The sequence below is a fragment of the Pygoscelis adeliae genome, unplaced genomic scaffold (genome assembly GCF_000699105.1).
Source record: "Pygoscelis adeliae isolate BGI_AS28 unplaced genomic scaffold, ASM69910v1 Scaffold96, whole genome shotgun sequence".
Lineage (NCBI taxonomy): Eukaryota > Metazoa > Chordata > Aves > Sphenisciformes > Spheniscidae > Pygoscelis > Pygoscelis adeliae.
In genome coordinates, this window is record NW_008824935.1 from 1310295 (window position 1) to 1330729 (window position 20435).

The 20435-nt window shown below is 38.4% G+C and overlaps 1 protein-coding gene across 1 annotated transcript in view; it reads right to left on the minus strand.

Annotated features, from left to right (window-relative positions):
• The window catches only part of THADA (thyroid adenoma associated), a 168840-nt gene that overhangs the window by 63017 nt on the left and 85388 nt on the right, over positions 1-20435 (minus strand). Inside the window, exon 29 of the mRNA XM_009325321.1 lies at positions 1079-1194. Coding sequence (XP_009323596.1) covers positions 1079-1194 — 116 coding nt within the window. The remainder of the gene's footprint in view (positions 1-1078; positions 1195-20435) is intronic.

Sequence of the window (20435 nt, forward strand, 5' to 3'; positions counted from 1 at the left end):
AAAAATCTGCTCAGTTGAGCCCTCTTTCCTCAAGTAAAGTCCAGACTGCTTTATTCATGTGCATCATTTCACAATTATTTACACCAGGTTTTACCTGCTATATCATCACTCTCACTCTTTCAGGAGACACTTCTGTAGTTCTCAAAGATCAACTGTATCTTGATTACCCCAACTCAGTTAGCACTAGCAGAAAACTTCCTCAACCCACTAGTCACCCCCCTTCTCCAAATCGCTTACGATTTTGCTTTTGATGATCACAAAACAACATATAGGTTTTATCAGAGATCCACACTGGACTGCATTGGTGACCTCCCTCCACTGTGCAAACTGCACTCTGGAATATTTTACCCAGTTATTTATCTACACAAGGACTTGTGCTCTCTGTCCACAACTGATTCCTTTAAAGTTTTTGGTGGGAATTTTCAAAAGCAATTGACGAGATCAACTAAATTAAAAAAAAAAAGAAAGAAAAAGAAAATTTAAAAAAAGAGTTTCTTGATCGCAGTATGTAGGTCATCTGAAGATCCTTTTACAGAAACCTAAGGAAAATGTTTCCAAAACTATCTTGGATTGTTTGTGGGCAGCTAAATACTTTCGATAGTTTCAACAATTGCTATGACATTTTTCTACTACTTTTTTGTAAAGGTCAAAGTCAGAGAAAATAGTAACATAAAAACCTCATATATGTGGCATATTTTTCTTAGGCCAGAAGCAACATTCATCCCTTCCTCAAAAAGGCTGCTTCTGTAGGCATTTTCAGTCACACTTTTTTTTTTTTTAAATGACTGGATTATAAAATTTAGCTCAGAACGAACTAAGGGAAGACTGAAAAACAGTAATGCACACAGGTAAAGTATACTTATTTTTTTTCATCCCTTGCTTTTTTGGGGGAAAAGAAAAATCATCTTGATTAAAAAAAACAGCAAGCCAATAAGGCATCTAAATTTTACATGTTTCTAGAGAAATAAATCTGTCCACCTTGCCAAAACAAAAAATAATTAAGAAAACCACCAGCCGCCAAGCCTTCCATGTTAGTAACCTATGTGTATAAACATATATATCTTGTGTTTTATCTTACCTTTTAGCCAACCACACTTTGGTTCCTATACAGGTAATGATGTCACCCAGTCCCTGCTGAAAGTCCGAACTAACGAGCTGTTTTGATTCTAAGTACGACTGCAGCAAGTGAAAAACCTAAATAAATAAATAAATAAAATTAAAAAATTGAAACTAGAGTTTCTAGCCACTGCTTTTCCTCCAAATAACTGTAAGATGAAAACAACCACCTGCAAAATGAACAACTATTACTCAAGGAAAAACGTGAATTCATTTGGCATAACAACAGATTTCATCCTTAAATTGCCTATTCTTTAAAATTCACTTTTCACAGTAATTGAACAACAAAACACAGAAAGTGGTGGAAGATGTTAACATCCGTGAAGCCAGAAAGTGCTGGAAGATGTTAACGTCCGTGAAGTGAGCAGAGGACAGCCTGATGAACAGCACTCCTACTGGCCTTACCAACTTAAGCATCCCTCAACTTTCAACCTTTTTGCGGTGCCATCTGCTCACCAGTGCCAGCACAACTGTCCGTGGAGCACGCCGGCAGCTTGGCCCACTGGATGGAGCGGGGCTGGTTGCATCATACAAGTACAACCAAGGAGACAGGGAAGGGTCTTTAAAATCCACACCCTGAGCAAAAAGCTTTTAAAAGGCAGTAGAATTATCATCTATAACCACCCTGAAGCGCTGACAGAACAGTATCTTTATTCCTGCTCCTGAGATCCTTCATTCAGGGCTCCGGTCAAACACAGTGGGCAGTTGGGTTTCACAGAGAAGGGAGATGCTCGCACCTTTCCCTTCCAAGGACAGGGAAAACTGAGCTCCTGCACTGGGGCTGTGCACTGACTGTGCTATCTCCTCCAGAGCTTCACATAAAAGCCTAGTAGGCACGTCCTAGCTGCCATGAAGGGAAGAATTCAAGATACCAAAATAGAAAGCATGACCTGTAGCTTTCTGGTCAGACAGTTAAAGCAAATAATTTCTGTTCTTAGAGACCTTCCCCTTTGCTCTTTAAAAACAGGTTCCAAGCAGTATTGAATATATAGAAAAGTGTCAAGAAAAAAGTGAAGTTAAAAAAAGATGTATAGTTATCTAGATCATAAGCATGGAAAGGAAATATTGGATAATACATGAAAGCTGATATCAACTGCACTGTGGAGAGGGACTCTCCAAGCCCAGCCCCTGTAGTACCCATCCTCTGCATGTGGGAGAGAGTGCATGACGCACACTTCTGACACAAGTGACAATGCCCGTATCATCCCACTTAGTTTTCAACTTTCCCATTCATATGCAAGTGAACAAGGCCACGCCTAGGTGATTTAATTTCTAAATGGAAAAACAGGGAGACACGTGGCGCAGTACTGAAGCCTAATGGGAAAGATCTTGCTCGGGTTAAAGAGTTTTGCACACACGTGCAATTTGGAAGCTGGAATAGGAGGAACAGGGTGCTAACTCTCCCTCTTTCTTTAACTTGCCTTACAGCCTCCAAATTTGAAATTCTTTTTGCCTACACAGGTAAGTTACATTGATAGACAAGACAGGGTTTCTATGCAAACTGAAAAAGTACACACACACCCCTTGATTATTTATTGAAACTGGCGATGTGCAGAATTTAGGAAGCTTTAGAGGTGTTATCAGACCATTTCTGAAAATACATACATGAGCATTTTATATGGAAACACTCTTAACGGGTGAGAGTATTAGCACTTCATACTTGCAAAGCGACAATTTTATGACTAATGGATCAAGCTGAGGCCTTCACGTCACTTTGGGAAAAGAAAAACCTTTATATCCAGACTTTCACATCTCAGATCTTGGTTTCCCGCATTCCAGCTGTCACTTGCTCCCGGGGTTAATTTTTTTTGTTTGTTTGCTTGTTTTGGAAACACAAGCACTGCCGCATAGCATTAACTTGACACAATTTCATCTGGGTTATTTTTTGTGAAATTATTCAAGTGGAAAAACAGCTGCAGTGGTTTCAAATAAGCACAGAAAGAGAACAGAAGAGATATCAAGAGACTATCTAATCCATACAAACACTGAGGCAGGGTCTAAACCTTCACCAGTGCAACAAGTGGCTGACTGTCCTAATCCTGAAAACAGCCAAGAAAGCAGATTCCAAAGTATTTGTATGCAATCTCTTCTAGTGTTTCACCCCCAAAATCCAAGCTCTTGAGGTAAGGTGCTCCTCTCCACTCCCACCCTTGCCCTCAGAGTAAACAACTGTTCTCTGGGCACCATTCAGTCGGTCCAGATTTTTTCCCGGTGAGGTACTTACTCAACACAGAGATCCCACTGAGGCCCCCTTGACAGGAACAATAAAATAAACTCTCGTCTCCCAGTGTTAGCAGGTGCTTTGTAGGCAAGAGACATCCCAGAAAGAGAGCGCTCATCTTGTCTTTTTTTTAAATCTTCTGAAGTCCTCTGTACTGAACATCTTTCTAAGATGGTTTTTCCAAGATCGTTTTGAATTTTGATCTTTTTCTACAAAAGGCTTTGCAAAAGCGCAAGCTTGCAAACATTTGAGAGCATCACCAGAGATCTCCACCTTGAATCTTCTTCTTTAGCCTGCTCTTGCCTGTGCAACTGTCTGCTTATTAAAACAGTTTATGTAAGTATTGACTCGAAATTAACCTTTTTCATGAAAACCAATGCACAAAGTTGCCACTACTGCTAGTTTCTCTGTATTTTTTGTGGCTTGCCCTTAATCTCTGTTAAGTGATGGACACTATAGAAGAAAAGGGATGAAAAAGGAAAATAATGTATATGCAGAAGCTGCTCTTATTATCTTTTCTATCCTCTGCTAATTGAAAATCATTTGGTGCTTAACCTTTCTGATTTTAGTCTTCTGTGCTTGTGTTCCATTTCCAGGAATGAGAAGGGATTTACCTCTAAGCAATAATATAAAATCTGTTTCACAATTATGAAGGGGCTATCATATTTTTTCCTAGAAGCTTAAATTAAGTTAATCTCTTCAGCTTTGAAAACAACTCCCAAAGCGCCTCCCTCCTAAATACAAAGGAAACCTAAGTAGTTTGATAGTTCAAGCAAAAGGTCTTGAGAGAGGGAGAACTGTGCATCCTAAGTAGGTCAAATTTGTGGATTTAAATTAGTCCAGGTAGGAAATTCAATAACGAAAACGCAATCAAAACTCCTCTGCAATTCAGTGTCTGTATGAACCATATCCTTTCAAAACCATTCAGAGGGTAAAAATCAGAGGGCATGAGCCATATTTAAGCAGTAGCATTAGAAGGTGCAACTCACACAAGGGTTTGATTCGGTCTTGAAAAATGTTGGCATTCAAAGACAATGTTCAAATATTACAGTTTATCCTGGTCCGACTTTTGACATATGCAAAATACTGATTTTCTCATTATTTCAGTGCAAGCCCTCTATCGTTTATTAAGGTGCTCTCACCAAATTTTGGAGAACTAGAAAGCTTTCCCCACAAAGGAATTTTTTTTTCAGCATAAGATTTTAGAATGCCTAAACTAAATTTGAAATTGTAATTAACGTCCGAATGTTTTATTCAAAGCCTTATTTTATGTAAGCTAGAACTTGAGGCAACCAAACAAGCAATCTGTAAAAGTTAACCTCAGTAGTACTTCACTTCCATTGTGTGTGACACGTCATTGTTTGGCTTATAGTAATATTGCTGTAGCTTCCATGATCTAAGACTACAAGCCAGGCAATGTTTGCATGGGGAGGCAGCAAGTTTTATGAGACTATTTGATATAGATAATAAAATAGACAGGCTTTCCAGCACACGGCTCTCCTCAAGTCCAAAATACTACTTGATTTAAAATCCTCCGCTAAATTTCTCACTTACACATAAATGCAATGAGGTCATGGTGTTCTTTTCTATGTGGGATTGGTTTTTTTATTACACTAAGGTAATATATTAATTTTTTTTTCTTTTTTAAAGGTAGTTTTACAAGAGATTTGCACTGTCTGTAGAGGAAGGTTTATGAAGACTTACAGGATGACAGTGATTATCTTTAAATTTGACATGAACTAAACACCAAGAAAGCAGCCTGAAAGCATCTTTGAGATATTGGGCATCTTTTTAATAGGACTGAAGACACAACACCCAAGGTATTGTCCGTAGCTCTGTGGAACCCTGCATTGAAAGTGGCAAGTTGCTGGATGCTCACAAACCTTTTCTTTCCCCGAGCAGGCTGTTCAGGAGTCAGGCTAATACACCAGCAGGACTGTACAGACTGCCCGTCAACCTGGGCAAGAGTTGTTAAAACAGTGCAAGCCATGGGAAGTCCAGATACTTGGATACGTAATGGGGAACAGTGTCCAGCAATTGACCATTCTGAGACCCTTTGGTCCATGAGGTTCTACTAACTCTGAGCCAGCATGTCCTAACCTGCTGCAGATAAAACCACCACCATGGGACGACTTCTTAGTGCAGAATAACACGGGGCGGGGTGTGGGGGGCATGGAAAAAGCACCAAACCAGCTCAGGTGTAACACTGTATCCTAATTAGCAAAACCCAAGGACCCAGCATGCCAATGAATGGAAGCCGCGTTCTGCTCTCCAGCAATTCCCAACTTCCAGTACCGTCCCTCCATTCCTTGGCGTTGTCGATGCTTCATCCTTGCTCTTCAGCTGTAGAAGCCTCAAGAAAAGGGGTAAAAGTGGAGGAAAGCGGGGAAGGGAAGAGGCAAAAAAAGAAACAGCCGGCTTGGTTCCCCACTGGTCAATCAGCACACACAGCCTTCTGTCCTGCTCACATCCATTCCCCACCAAACAGCATGCTTTCAGCTGCAACACTGAGAGCCTTCTGTGTCTTCCTGACATGGCATGAGAAAGTTGAGTGTTTTCTTTGTACCCAAGCAGACCTTAAGACATAACATGCGCTATTTTCCAAGTGTTCATTCCATATGATCAAGTAAAAAAAAAAGCACATTACTTTTAAAAAAAAAAAACTTCAATGATTAGACATCATCTAAGTCAAAAATATAAATCATGAAAAGTAGAGAGACATTTTTCTCCCCCGCTTCAACTTTGATATGATATGAAGCTGATCATTATCTTTAGAAGCTCTCTTATCAGCTCAAATTGCTGTGTTCAAGCTGTGAAATACACTATTAGAATAATGAAGCAATGCAATGGTGGATGAAAACTTGTCTAAACCACAAAATTTATCAAGTGCCTTTAAATTTTTTTTGATGCCAAGAGTTCTCCTGCATACATACAGAGACACTGCAGATATAACACAACATTTTAAATAGCCACAGAGTTGATCTATTATGACACACGTTCTGTCTAATAAATTAAAATTAACATTTTGTAGCATTAGCATTAATTTTACAGGAGGAATTAAGGTTTCTGAAATTTACAATGAACTTGTAACTTCAGACATGAAACAATGATTAGGTGGATACTTGGTGTGCATGCACACGTGTTCATATTTAAAAGAAAACACAGCCTTCAACAGAAATACGTTGAATGTTTCTGCGCAAAGTGCCTTTTTTAAACAATCAGATTTTCCAAAAACACGTTGAAGGTTATATAATTGCACACTTCTCAGTGAAGTAGCAAAGTTAAACTCTTCTCCCCTTAAGCTGACCTGAAGTAATAAAAACTTCTGCGTGCATGCCCTCAGCTATGTTTGGATGAAATTAAGTATACAGTACAAATACTCACATTCCTAAGTGCAAGACTGAAACAATGCTCCCAGTGTTCATTTCAGTGCTTCTTGAAAAAAAAAAAAAATAAAAAAGCAAACTGACATCACCCTAAACTGTACATTCTCAGCATAGATCATTTAACTCCCTAAAAAAAAAAAATACAAAGGATACAGATGTTTCACCAGCTGAAAGAAAACACTGTGTAAATACTAAGCTTGGAAAAATAGGCCACTCACCAAGCTATGGAGGTTGAAGCAACAAGGAAAGCCAAAAAAGGGTGTTTGCAAAATGGCAGCAGTAAGGAGATGACTGCATTAAGCTATATATGGTTTTTTGGAATTGTTCCATCAAAAGCTTTTGCCTGAGTATTAAAAGGCTAGTGAGAAAACCTCAAACATGATTTTTCTTTTATTCTCTCATTTAAAGGCAGATAAAATTTTATTCTTCTTGTATGATAAATACAACTGCCAAGTTATCTCTGTATTCTGAAAGTGAGGCCCAATTTTTCATTTTTTTTCCTACGACCATGTAGATAAAAACTGACAAGCTGCTGTGACAGGTGAAGGCATTTTTATTAGGATGATAAAAAGTTCAAAGTTACAATAATTATCTCTAAGGAAAAACAAGCCCTAAGAATCCCTTTTTTCTTAAAGATGAAAAGTGCCAGTGTGATAATTAGTGGGACTAAAAACCTCAATTACCTCCCCCTCAGTTTTCCAAGAAGATATCTATACAAAAATAGATGGGAGAGTTTATAAGTATCTGGCTACCTTCTGATATCGCCCTGCTCTAAAAATTTATATTTGTGGAGAATAAATGTAATATTTTATCACCAGCAAGTATGGTATGAACGCAGTCCCTGCAGTTCATGCTACTCTCGCAAACAAAAGCAGCTACGCAAGTTGCAGGGTACTAGTTTAAAATTAGCACAGAACCACAGCACACAAACGTGTTGTACCAGACAGCGCTGGTGGCACCCCCCGTGCCCTGCGTTCTCACAGCGTATGATTCATCCTCTGCCACACCAAGGTTTAGGAACAGTGTGGATAGATCAACTCTATTTCCAACATTAAGGTTTTCCTTCATCTGAGGTATTTATCAGAAAGAAAAAAAAAAAAAAAAAGCTGAAGGTGCTTGGGGGGCAGAGTAAATACTCTGAATTTATTTCCACGTTTAAATGACAATATACTGAAGAGGAATTTCAAATATTTATCAATTCTCTTGCCATCCCCAAACAAATGCAAAGTGTTAGAAAAGCCATCACTTATTACATTGCTCTCATAGTCCTGGATCATTTCTATATAGCAGATTATTATAGGCATGATCCCTTTGTTCCTACCACCTCCTTTCTTTGAAGTCTTTAATTTCATTATAGTAATTTCACAACGAACAGATCAGATCATTATTTCTGCCAAATATAAATTGTGACTGTCATATGATTACTATATATGAATATTATTTGCTTCCTCAAATTTGTTTTCATATGAATTAATAAAATCAGTCTGAAGTTGAAATATTTCCCTTTGCAAATATTTTTCTGAAAACTGTATAAAATTTTTTTCTTCCTTTAAAGCAACAGCTGGTTCACAATTCAATTTTTCCATAATTTCAGCTTTGTTTTGTCAGCACATTTCATCATCTAATTACACAATTTTGGTTTATTATTCATGAGAAAGTAGGGTTTTTAAATCCTTCTTCCAAATACATCCATCAAAATTCATAAAGCTGGGTTTATAAAAGAATCAAATGTTTTAATTAAAATGCAGGCAAGCATGTTTTAACTGAATTAAGAAGTTGTAAAATAAGGTATGAAAGTGTCTAAAGTTCTAAATAAAAATACAATAGTTAACTCCGTATAGCTGAGCAAGAATAACACAGCTGTTTAATAATCTGAAAACTATGAATGTACCATAGCTAATGAAAGGTACAAAATGCTGAAAACCAGCAAAGTACCTTTCTTCTCAGTGAGAGATATATACTACAAAAGACCCATTATTAAAAACGTGTTCTTAAAATTGAAGATAAACTGCTTTTGTCTAAAACAAGCTGACAAATGTGAAATTTCACAGATCAAAGCTCTTGAGATACCATTTTTATTAGGTTTTTCTTCCTATTTTAGTCAGGGTGAAATAGAATTCCAACTTAAAATTTGCATACGCAACTCAAATTCTGTATTAGGAAAAAACAAAACACTGAGAAGTTTGCTGCCAGCTAACATCATATTCATTAGTGGTTTTTACTTGAAAGTCCTAGCTGAATTTTTTCTTAAAAGTACACGGTTTGCCTATTTGCACAGGAACCTGATAGCAGGTCTGACTTTGTAATTATTAGGACTTTCTTACCATCAAGATTTAAGATACTTTTTAAACTACCATTCGTCTTATGACTAAAGGTACATGTGCTGGGCAGAGAAGCCCAGCCAAAAGACCTACAGACAGACTGGCTGACAAGAAGACAGAAAACCCCAGTAAGTAGACGGTGTTAGGAAACAGCAAACCTGCCTGATGAGTAAGGGTCTCACACACGTCCTCCTAACTAGCCGGCTTGACCAGAGATGCAAGAGGCTACTGTGGAGCTGGTGGCATTTCCACTCTCTGCAAACATACCTATTATCTTCCCAGCAGCATGTAACCAAAACCTGAAGGTCTAGAGAAATGAACACACCAGACTGTATGTTGGAAGCAGTTAAAAATTGTGCTCAGCCTGTATTTCTGACTGGAACAAACAGTAGGAAGGATACAATGAAGTCTCCTCTCCCAAGTCTATACCCTGCCATCATAAAAACCCACCCATCACGGTCTTAATCCAGCTACCTCAAAGGATATAAAGCTTCCCCCCTCCTTTAAACACCTTTTTTTTTTCCTTTTTCTTTTTTTGGGAGGTGGTGGTTAAACAATTTGAAATTATTCTTTCCCAGACTACGTCCTCGTAACAGTTATCCTGCACAGGTCCACATGAAGGAGACAAAATGCAAATAAAAGACCAGGGTACACACCCTTGTTTACTGAGGGATATTTACAATGAGGAAAAATATTAAAGGATACAGCTACCCCACTGACACTACGAAGCTGACATGTAAGAGACACAGTCTGTACGAACACGTTTATAAAGAGTGCTCAGAAGTACACTGCTACTTGACCCCCGTAGCTTTGCTGGTTTCAGCAGAGGCGATCTTCTGTCTTAGGAATGTCTGCATTAACACACAAGCTGAGAAAATAATTAGAAGTAAGCTATATCGATTTGATGCCTTTATTTCCTAAATTCACATTATAGCATAAAGTGAAGCAAAACTTGCAGCTTCAGAAAACAATTTTCTCCTCTCAGCTAATGATTTTAAACTTATAGAAGAGAAAATACATATACAGGTCTCTCTCTTTCAAACAAAAGAAAAACATTCAGTATTTTTAAAGTCTGAGGAATAATTTGCCACATTAGATGTCCAAGCACAGGTAGCTATACCCATGAAAACAAAAGGTGGTGCTTTTCAGGGTCGTATTTCATACTTCCTTACTTAGTGTAAGACTGCTCGTCATGCCACGGCAGGGATTGCTGCACCTCTCTTCAAGTCCAAATAGTAGGGAAAATGTCCCTCCCTTAAAGAAAGTTCTCACACAATTATTTGCTGGTAACAATGGGGAGATTAGGGGCTACAGCTATACAGATACATCAAACATCATCCATGTTGATGCCTAGACCCTGAACTGAAATGCTATACTCCTCCATTGTAGAGTAACACAGCTGAATGCGGGTGGAACTCACAAGAATTTTCCTCTGTCAAAATGATCCCTACAAAAAAGGAACATGCAACTGAAACATGCTATAAAAGTAACTTTATGTCTAGACAACATAGTTAATGTGTGGGCTTAACCTGTAGATAAGTCAAACTGAATTCCAGGTGTAAAACATTAATAATGAGTAGTTCAGCTATACAAAGGCAATATATAGGACAACAGCACAAAGGAAGGTGCATGTAATGCAATTTTTTTTTTTTTTTTAATTACAGTAACATCTAGAAAGTAAGTCATGTAAGAGGATCCCACTGAGCTGTACCATGAGAGGGAAAAGACAATCCTCAGCCAAACAGCCCTCCTGTATTTTTAGTCTCATTGTACTACAAGGCAGTAGTATTCAGCACAGGAGGACGTGGATACAGCCACTTTCCAACAAGGAAGATCACCTGAGAGAAGAGAGGATTGGCTTCCTGAAATACACATCATCCTTTTACTTCTTTTCCATGAATGATGAAGAAATAAAGCTTTTACTTATGTAATGGCATATTGCTTCTCAACTTTTGTAGCCTCCCCCTGCCCCCCCCCGCCATATTCCAAGAGAATTATTGTAGAAGAAAGTCTTTCAGGCAAGGAAATGGAGAGATTAAGTGATTTATTTAAAATCTACATGGGATGCATCCCAGAGACAGACTTAACTGTGATCCTCTAAGTTCCAGTTCACAGTGCGTAAGAATTTATGTGGGGAAAAAAAATGACTAAATTATGCTTTAAGTATACTTTTTTGAAAGCACTTTGCTCTCCAGAGAAAACAATGGGAAGAATACCTACGTACCAGTAAGATGTAGACCGTACCACCAAAAACGCACAGAAAATACAGACAGTATTTCCTCAGAGTTCATCGGTTTTGGACCACTGGTCTTCCTGGCGTTTTCTACAGGTATCATATACTTTTTGAAACTATGAAGTTCATAGAAACATAGATAACTTATGATGAAACTTAAACTACAGCAAATACATGCATCATGTTACTGCTGAAACTCAGCAGATTTTTGCCTTACGCATATGGGCAAGCTATTTATAAATTTTTACTTCCCATCAGGCTCAGCATGATGTCAGCTTACAATAACAAGTTAATGTTAATGTTTTCCAGTAATTTTCACAGTGCCATTTAACTGCAAGTGCCCTAGCCAAGGTAAACTTAAGGGCAAGGAAAAGGCTAACTGCATAATCAGAGAACAACGTTAATGAATTTTGCATCTCTGCTTTGAACACTTGGAATTACACCTGCAACATACTTTTCTTTTGTTCCCAAAGTTTAATCTCGCTCGCCACATCTCCCCAAAACAGCTCAATATTCCTTCTGATTTTAATCAGCCACCAAGCTTCATTGCCTTGTGCATTTTTTCCCCAGACAAACAAGCATCCCACGCTATCACAGAAAGTGCCAGACTCAAAGCTATCAAACATTTCCTGAACTCTAGTAAGCTCTCTTTTTCTTTTTTTTAAACAATCAGCAGCATCACAGCAGACAAACGCCGTCTCTGTGAATTCACCAGTAACAGACAAGTTCTAAAGAAAAATGATGACATTTGCTGTGGCTTTTCTCTTCAGAGGCATTAGAAGCTGTTCAGGAAGATCTGTTCTTTATTATTATTTTTCCCCTTCCCTCTTCCACTCGCATGCAATTGGCAAGATGTGCTTCTGACAGAAGGGAATGTCAACAGCAACAGTTTTTATGGCAGAAAGGTTTTTTTGAAAAGCACGTTCTTCCAACGCATTTCCTTACTCAAGAGCACCTTCTCCAACATTTGCACATGCTTGCCTTTGATTTTATTGTCCCAGAGGAGTACAGCTGTCTCACTGTCTCTAAAAACAGTTCTAAGAACAGTTTTTTAAAGCTGCTGCAGCTTAACCCTCCACTCGCTTTGGATATTTAACTGCACAGAGGTTGCCTTCTGAACACAGCAGTGCCAGTGGCTGAAGTTGCCATGCCTACCACTTGTTCAATGCTGCATGCTGCTGAAGTGTAACAACCTCAAACCTCCCAGCCAGGCTTCTAATGAAAGCAAACTCTCCACTCCCTTCAAGTCACATGAGTTAGGTTAGAAGAGGCCTGCTATTTAAATTGAGCAAATCTTACTCCTTTTTACTGAAATGGCTCAGGGAGGACCACCAGCTGATCTGTGGCAGCCGCAACACCCAGCAGAGGGCTAGTGATGATCAGCTGGATGTGGACTGCTGTGCACAAGCTGTTTGCAGAGTACAAGCCTACAGAAATCCTCTGGCATTAAAGCCTCAAAACTGGCAATGAGAGCAACGACTAGGCAATGCACCCGTTTCACTACATGCCAGATTTGCTCAAGGCAGCTGGAAACCATTCTGCATCAGTGATGCAAGGAACTATCAGGATACTTCATACCCTTTTTCTTGCAAATAACCACCAAACAGAAGGTGGTCAGAGTATCTCAGTGGGTTCTTCAGTGTCTTTCCCCTTTGCAACCAGTACCAATTTGGTCTTGCCTGTGTTCATCTCCACCCACCACTCCACAGCCAGTGTCCTGTCACTTTTGTATTTTACCGGTGGCTGCAATTGCAACAGCACCCAATAAAACCAATAGTTTCTTTAGTTATCAGATTAAACGCTTTCTGTTTACTACCTTTAGATAAACTAAACCAGAATCCAGGGAGGGCTTGCACTTTTAAGTCACTTCACAGTCTGAATTTGGCAGCATAGAAGTGAGTGGAAGCCACCACTACTCTCTCTTCTACGTTCCTATTACTCTGCTCATAACCTCTGATAAACCATAAAGCAAGCTGCAAAAAGGTGCCACACAGAGTGGCTCCTCATCACACAGTTCTTACGTGTACGTCCATTATCACAGCGTTGCAATCTTTTAGAGCCCTATTGGTGTCTGTGCCATACTGTGTCCTAAATCCTGACCACAAAGCATCCAAGATCTTGGTCATCATCAGATTTTGCTGGGGATTGATGGTTTGTGTTGAATTACTGGAAGGATCATCACATACCACAGCATTTTTTTTTGGAAGCAATAAAATTTACTATAGAAAGAAAAACTACAGTAAAGCACATGTAACAGTATGAAGTATGATTGCTTCAAATAAACTCAAACCCTAAAAATATTTCAGCCTGGACAACAAAATGAAGAAGCAAGACGATGTTGTCCGAAGTTACTGAATCCATGGAGGTAGCTTAGGAGTTTACTTAAATTCTACACAATTCCACAAGTTAACTGCACTTGGAAAAACAAGGAAACTGTATTTGAAACCAAGTTCCCTTTTTCCCCTCTCCAAATACTGTTAAGCCTTTTCTGTGCACTTTATCAGTCTTGTTGGCCTTAAAATACATTAAATATTATCAACCAGCTGCAAAAGGGGAGTCCACCTATTTATTTATTTAACGTTAAGGAGGATGAGTGCTGTCCCAGTAAGCTACAGATAACAATAGAGTAAAAGCTTTTTGTTAAACAGGTTAAAAGCTCAAAATAAAATACTTATTGGGGACATTATGGTTTTCACTACAAAAGTCTGAAGCAATCCCCTACAGATAGCACTGTGTACAACACAGTAATAATACTGAGTATGAATGTTTTGTATTACAAACCATGAAAGAACAGAACTTAAATTTCCTGAAATTTATCATAGTTCTCTGTTGTAGTCACTGTACAAAATGGACAAATATCATCTGCTACCCAAAATAACCTATTTTTTACTTCTTTCCCAGGAAAAATCAAGCTAACTAAAGAAAAAGACCCCAACCAAGCTTCTCTAGGAATTCAGTTGTGAGTATGTGACAATAAACGCCGCCTGCTCATGACACATGACACCGTAATTGAATGGTAGTGTCCATCATCCAGGGACACCTCCGAAGTGTTTTATGCTTGTATAATCGCAACACTGCAATTGTTTTGAGGATACTCATGGCTAATCATGGTACTGTAATTCTATACAACAAAGCTGTTTCTTAAAAACCTCAGGGATCACCCATGTAGAGAAAGCCATTATAAGCCCCATTCATGTACTGACCGAATGAAAAAATATGTATGACTGACTCTCAACTTCTAAGCCTTTCTTCCTGTTGCCCTATGTAATCTTTTACATATTTACATACATAATTCAGTAAATATCACTGAAATAAAACTGAATTAAAAGATAACACTCAGATGGACCACAAATTCCTCTGAAAGGAAAAGGCTGATGAAGAAGCATTAGCAAAACTGAACTAGTCAAACAGCTGATGGAAAAAAGTGTCAGAAGCTGCACTGGTTATAAACACCTCTTTTTCTGAGGAATCTGTTTATATCAAAGCCTATCGCACTCAGAGAGTAAAAAACCCATGAAGTTACTGCAGTAATAATTTGAGAGCTGGGCATGATAAATTTAACAACATCCGCAACGCGACTTAGGAAATATTTAGGATGAGATCATTTAGTTGAACCATGTGATCATGGCAGTTCGCAAATTAAAGTTCACATGCAATGAACTTCTTGTTCAAGTGTTCACAAAGTACCACATTGTACAATACTGAAAATAGCTTTAAATGTCATTAGAACTATTAATTCTTATGTCAGATTAGATTAAAATGACAATGCTGTATATTCAATGTATCTGTCTGAAAGATTTTAATTTAAAAAAAACTTTTTACTTATCTGAGAGTGCAGTATGGCCTTTCAGAAAAATGAAAAAGGAAGAACATGAAATAACTCTCTATGGGTTACACGATATTAAAAAAAGGAAACAGAACTACAAAATAATGTATCTACCACTGTTACCAACAGTTCATATTTTTTCAGGGAAAACAGTATTATGCTTTTATTACTAAAGGCAGTACGAGGTTACAAAGATAGCTTTTTTCCTCCCCAGTGATCAGCGAGTGCCAAGATACCATATTTTATATATTTTAAAACTAGTTAAACATAAAATGCTCATTTTTGGCTTTTATAACTTCTTTCTTTCACTTCTGACAACAGAAGATGCCTGATGCTGTAATATCATTTTTAAATGTCTCGCAGAATACAATAATCCAAGAGAAATAACTACAGTCATAAGAGTATTACCTCATCCTAATATCTACAGAATCTACTTTAGTTTGATTAATTTTGAAATCATTTCTTATAATATGATAATTCAGAAGTATGATTGACTCAAAACAGCAAACAAAAAAGAGGCATTTCTATTGCTGAAAGCACTTGATGCACTTCATTCTTTTTAAGATCACTTTTAATACAACACTAACTACTACTACTACCACAGAGGTTTGAAGTCCTGCCTGCTCAACAAGTCTCCTATGAAATCTACCCAAAGGTGATTACACCAAGTCCTGTCCTTTCAAAATGCTTCAAGACTACCTATGGGCTGCGGTTTTATGCTGCAACAGAGGATATGTGCATACAGCATATGTTTTTTATCAGATGTTACATCAGGAAATACCAACTATTAACAACAACTATTTGGCAACAAGATGTGTATGTGAAGTCTTTTAGAGTGTTGTTATGTCCATCTATACATCTTCCTTAGGCTTTTTTGGAAGTGGGTAGTGTTCACTGGATGGGACAAGAGCATCATCACCGTGGCTCACGTGTATGTTTCCATGATGGTGTTAATTATTTTTGTATTAACATTATAACTTAAAAAACATGAAGTATGTAGGATGTTTCACATAAGATGCTGACAATATGATTTAAAAATTCTTATTTGTCTTGAGTCTATCAGGGTTCAAAAATTACTGTTTTAAAAAGCAAAGGCTCTAGCTGGTATTTCTTATGGCACAAAATGATTCAATTAAAAAAAATTAGAATGAAAAGAAACAAGCCAAATATGCACTCCAGAATAGCTCCATTTATATTTTCTTTGAAAAAAATTATTGGTCTCTGTAGTTTCCTGTTCTAATTCCCAGTGGTGTCTGTTTCACCAATGAAACAAGACAGTCAAAAAACAGAGAAGAATAAATGAAAGATTTCTCACCATTTACAAATGTGAGACGAATACATAATAGGCATTTTGTTTGCTATAAAAGTGTTTTGTGGGGAACAAGAGAAGTTCTAAGTTGGGTTTTTCGTACCTTAAACTATTTTTTTCCTTGAAGAATAGCAACTTCTTATTACAAAGCTAAACATATGCATGCATTTGGACAGTGGAAAGGAAGAAAAGGTGCTAAGAAACTTTATACTGAAGTCAAACTCAGTATGAACTATAAATGCTCAATATCTTTCATCTAGGTCATAGGAATTCAGCACTTAAATTTAAGTGATTTCTAGTAGTAAAACAGAAGTTCTGATCTTATTGTTGGTGCATTTGCACCAAAAAAAGATAAATCTGATTTCCAAGGTTTAAAGCTTTTCCAACACCCAATTCTGAAACAAAGACCTTTCTGCATCTACGGAAATACCTGTGTTTATTTGAGAATAAAATTAATAACCATTGTGTATTTTCCACAATAAAACCAGAACGAACTACTACAATCTGGAGAGGTCTCCTGCCAAAATCAGACAAAGACTCTCACTGTAGATGTGAAGACGCACTGAATCTGAATACTTTTGAATAAAAGTGAATATACAGACACATTTGACATGCACTTCTGATAGCATGGCAATAACCCTACTGTAGTAAGCAACAGTATACCAGGATAGCAGCTACTCTTTCAGAGAGGATGCGGTCCAGAACGGAGATATGACAGAGTAAGCACCTGAAACAAGAGCTGGTGGGAAGGAGTTGATAGCGAGGGTGCCAGGGGAAACAGGGAGAGATAACAGAGGTGCAAGCTTAAGAAGGAATGAGGGTGGACGGAATACAAGCACCTGCTGCTTATCATGCCTTCAGAAGCCTCATTCATTCTTTGCTTGCTTGAAGCTGTGTGGGAGGTTTCCACACTCCCAAACATCAAGGCAACAGATGATCCAGAGACGACTGGCATCTTTTATGAAGGAAGGAGCAGAGAAAAGGAGGGACCTTGACAGGTGATAAATTTAGAAGCATCCCTATCACCTTCTCAGCGGCCCCCTTGCCCTCTTCTGCAGTTAGACCACACTTAGGCTGTTTCCAGGACTTGTTGAAGGCTCTGCAGGGTACACCAAGTCTAAGAGCTGCCTGTAGCTCCACTGGAAACCGCATTTCTGATGAACCAACTCAGAATCCACGTTATTTGTTGAGGGTTTTAGCAGCAATGCCCCAGAACTGGGAGCTTGTTGTACTAGACAGCAGAAAACAGATTTTCTTTCAATAGAGCATTGCTCTCCCCATAGCCCCTGACCTAAAAGCAAAACATACAGATCGACCCTTATAGTAAGACACCACCCCTATCCCCCAAAAAAACCCCTGCACCACTGGATACAAGTATAACACAGCTTCTTCTTGTTAGTCCTGCCCCCACATAAACTTTGTCTCAGGTAGTTTCTTTATGTCAGTCAAATTTCTGTACAATCCTTCCTCAGCCTGGATATCTATTTCCCATTCTCTTCTGGCCCGTGAATAAACAGCATCAGAGGAACACATTTCCAGAGTATGCCATCAGTTCAGATTCAGAGTCATTTAGAGCCTGAGTGAGAAAACCACTTTAAGTCAAACAGCTATGTGAAAACTGTTTCTAGAAAATATTAGCACCATAACAATAACTACTTCAGAAATGCAGACATTCTAAGATAATTAAATTAATAAAACCAAGAAAAAAACACCACTGCAAGAAATGCCTGTGACATATAAACAGGGAAAAAAAAAGTAAAGCCAGTTACATGCTTTAAACTTGGTTGGAGAAGGAAAAAGTACGCTACATTCATTCAAAAAAAATGCTAATTTGACTCATGAACACTCTGCAATTGATTTTCACACCTTGGAAAAGTGCCTTATTCTTGTTTTGTGTTTCCTTTGTTTCATTTTCTTAGATGTCCAGGTTTTTCCTCCTCCCCTTCTTTCAATTTTTTGTTCCACTATTTGAGATTCTTGCATCCCGGCCTTCAGACAGCATAGGCAAGTCTTTACTGAGTAGCTACCCGGTTAGAACCACTCGTCCCTCTTCATTCACTTCTCCCATCCAGCATTCTTTTAAATACCCATTTTTCCAGCTTTCTCCTCCTTTCATGGACGGTATTCTTCTGCTTTGTAAACAGGCTGAGAAAGCTTCCAAAGACCAAAGAAGGCACCTTTTCCACATTTCTCAATATAGCCTGAACTTCTGAAAACAGAGACTATAGTAAAAAGCCCTCACTGTTCATAAATATTTTTTATACATCCTGAAGCAGTCAGAACTTACCATGGATGGGTATTTTTAAAAGCGTATCCAGGAACTGTAGCCAGGATTATCTTTTTTTTGGCTCTGAAAGTTTTAAAGACGTGGTTTCTATATCAAAAGGAAGAGAAAAATGCGGGTGGGATTGAAAACATGTTTTTGGAGATGAAAAATGAACTCCGTGGAGTACTAAATTAATCCACTGCACCACCTAGGAGAATATTATATCTTTGGTACACTTTACAAGTTTCACCTTTTCCCTTTCCAACTGTAAAAACATCCTCTGCCTGTGACAGAGTGATAGGATTGCTTTTCTGACTAATCATGAGGGATACTTAAAGATTCATAATACAAAACAGGTGCAAGAAATATGCATAGAATTGAACACTTAAAAAATTTAGAATTCACAAGAGTTCAATTGCTGTTCTGGGAGGTCTAAATCAAGTTAACCAGCCAGTGCCTAAAATAGTTCAACTGTCTTCAGGAAGACCTAAGTAGTAAAAGGTAGAACACTGTGCCAACAGTATTTGTTTCTAGCATCTCCATCATCTAAACAGAAAATAACCTATCCATTGTGAAAACTGTACCTATAGGAGGATTTCCTCTTTCCTTAGTTTAATCCTAACACCTAATAAGAGTTGTTCTATATAACCACATTCATATATAGCGTTTTCAATCACTGCACATTTATCCAAGACATAACTAGAGAGGCTAGCTGAACAGTAGTGATGCTTTATGGCTGTAACTGAACACCAGACAGGGTACCTCAAATGGCTGCACACATAGCCACCCCGCAATCTCTGGTGGCAACATGGGTTGCAGGAGCTTTTATTCATTAAGGAGTGCTACTAGGTGCACTGGATCAGGGAGGCCAAAACATTTGCATAGCAACTGCTTGCCATACCCATAGTAATAAGCGTCAAAATCTAGGGCGTAGGAGAGAGGGAGGCAGTGCATCCATCACGTCATCTGCTCCACTTTACAGAGGGGGTAACTGTCACACTATCCCCGGCACAACCCAGGGTAGTCCTTATTATAGTTACCTCTCAATCAAAAACAGCAGCAGCCTTGTTTTCACTAACTGATGAATATTGCTTATTTTGTAGTAAAACTACACTTTTTTTTAAACTTCAAAGATGCGAACACAAGGTTTACAACAATAGCATCTCGGTACATCCTTAGTTGCTGTAGGAAGGAACTCAATGATGCAGATACTGAATGAAAAGACCTAATAAGTGTTGTAAGAGCTGTCTAAATTTATGCCTTTCTGAAAACGAGTGACATGTCTTAGGAAGTCAGAGACACAGTATTTGGGAGCATCACTAATTATAGTTAAAGCAACTTCAAAGCAATGTCCAACTAGCAGATCTGTCCAGTCAATTAGCAGTACCACATGAGGGTTTTTTTTAAAAAAAAGGGCAGCTGGAAGAAAACCTCTGGCAAAATCTCACCCATTATTTTCTTTCAGAGACTGCCTGCTCCCATTCTGCTAAACAGTAGTGATGCTTTATGGCTGTAACTGAACACCAGACAGGGTACCTCAAATGGCTGCACACATAGCCACCCCGCAATCTCTGGTGGCAACATGGGTTGCAGGAGCTTTTATTCATTAGTGTTCAGGAGTGCTACTAGGTGCACTGGATCAGGGAGGCCAAAACATTTGCATAGCAACTGCTTGCCATACCCATAGTAATAAGCGTCAAAATCTAGGGCGTAGGAGAGAGGGAGGCAGTGCATCCATCACGTCATCTGCTCCACTT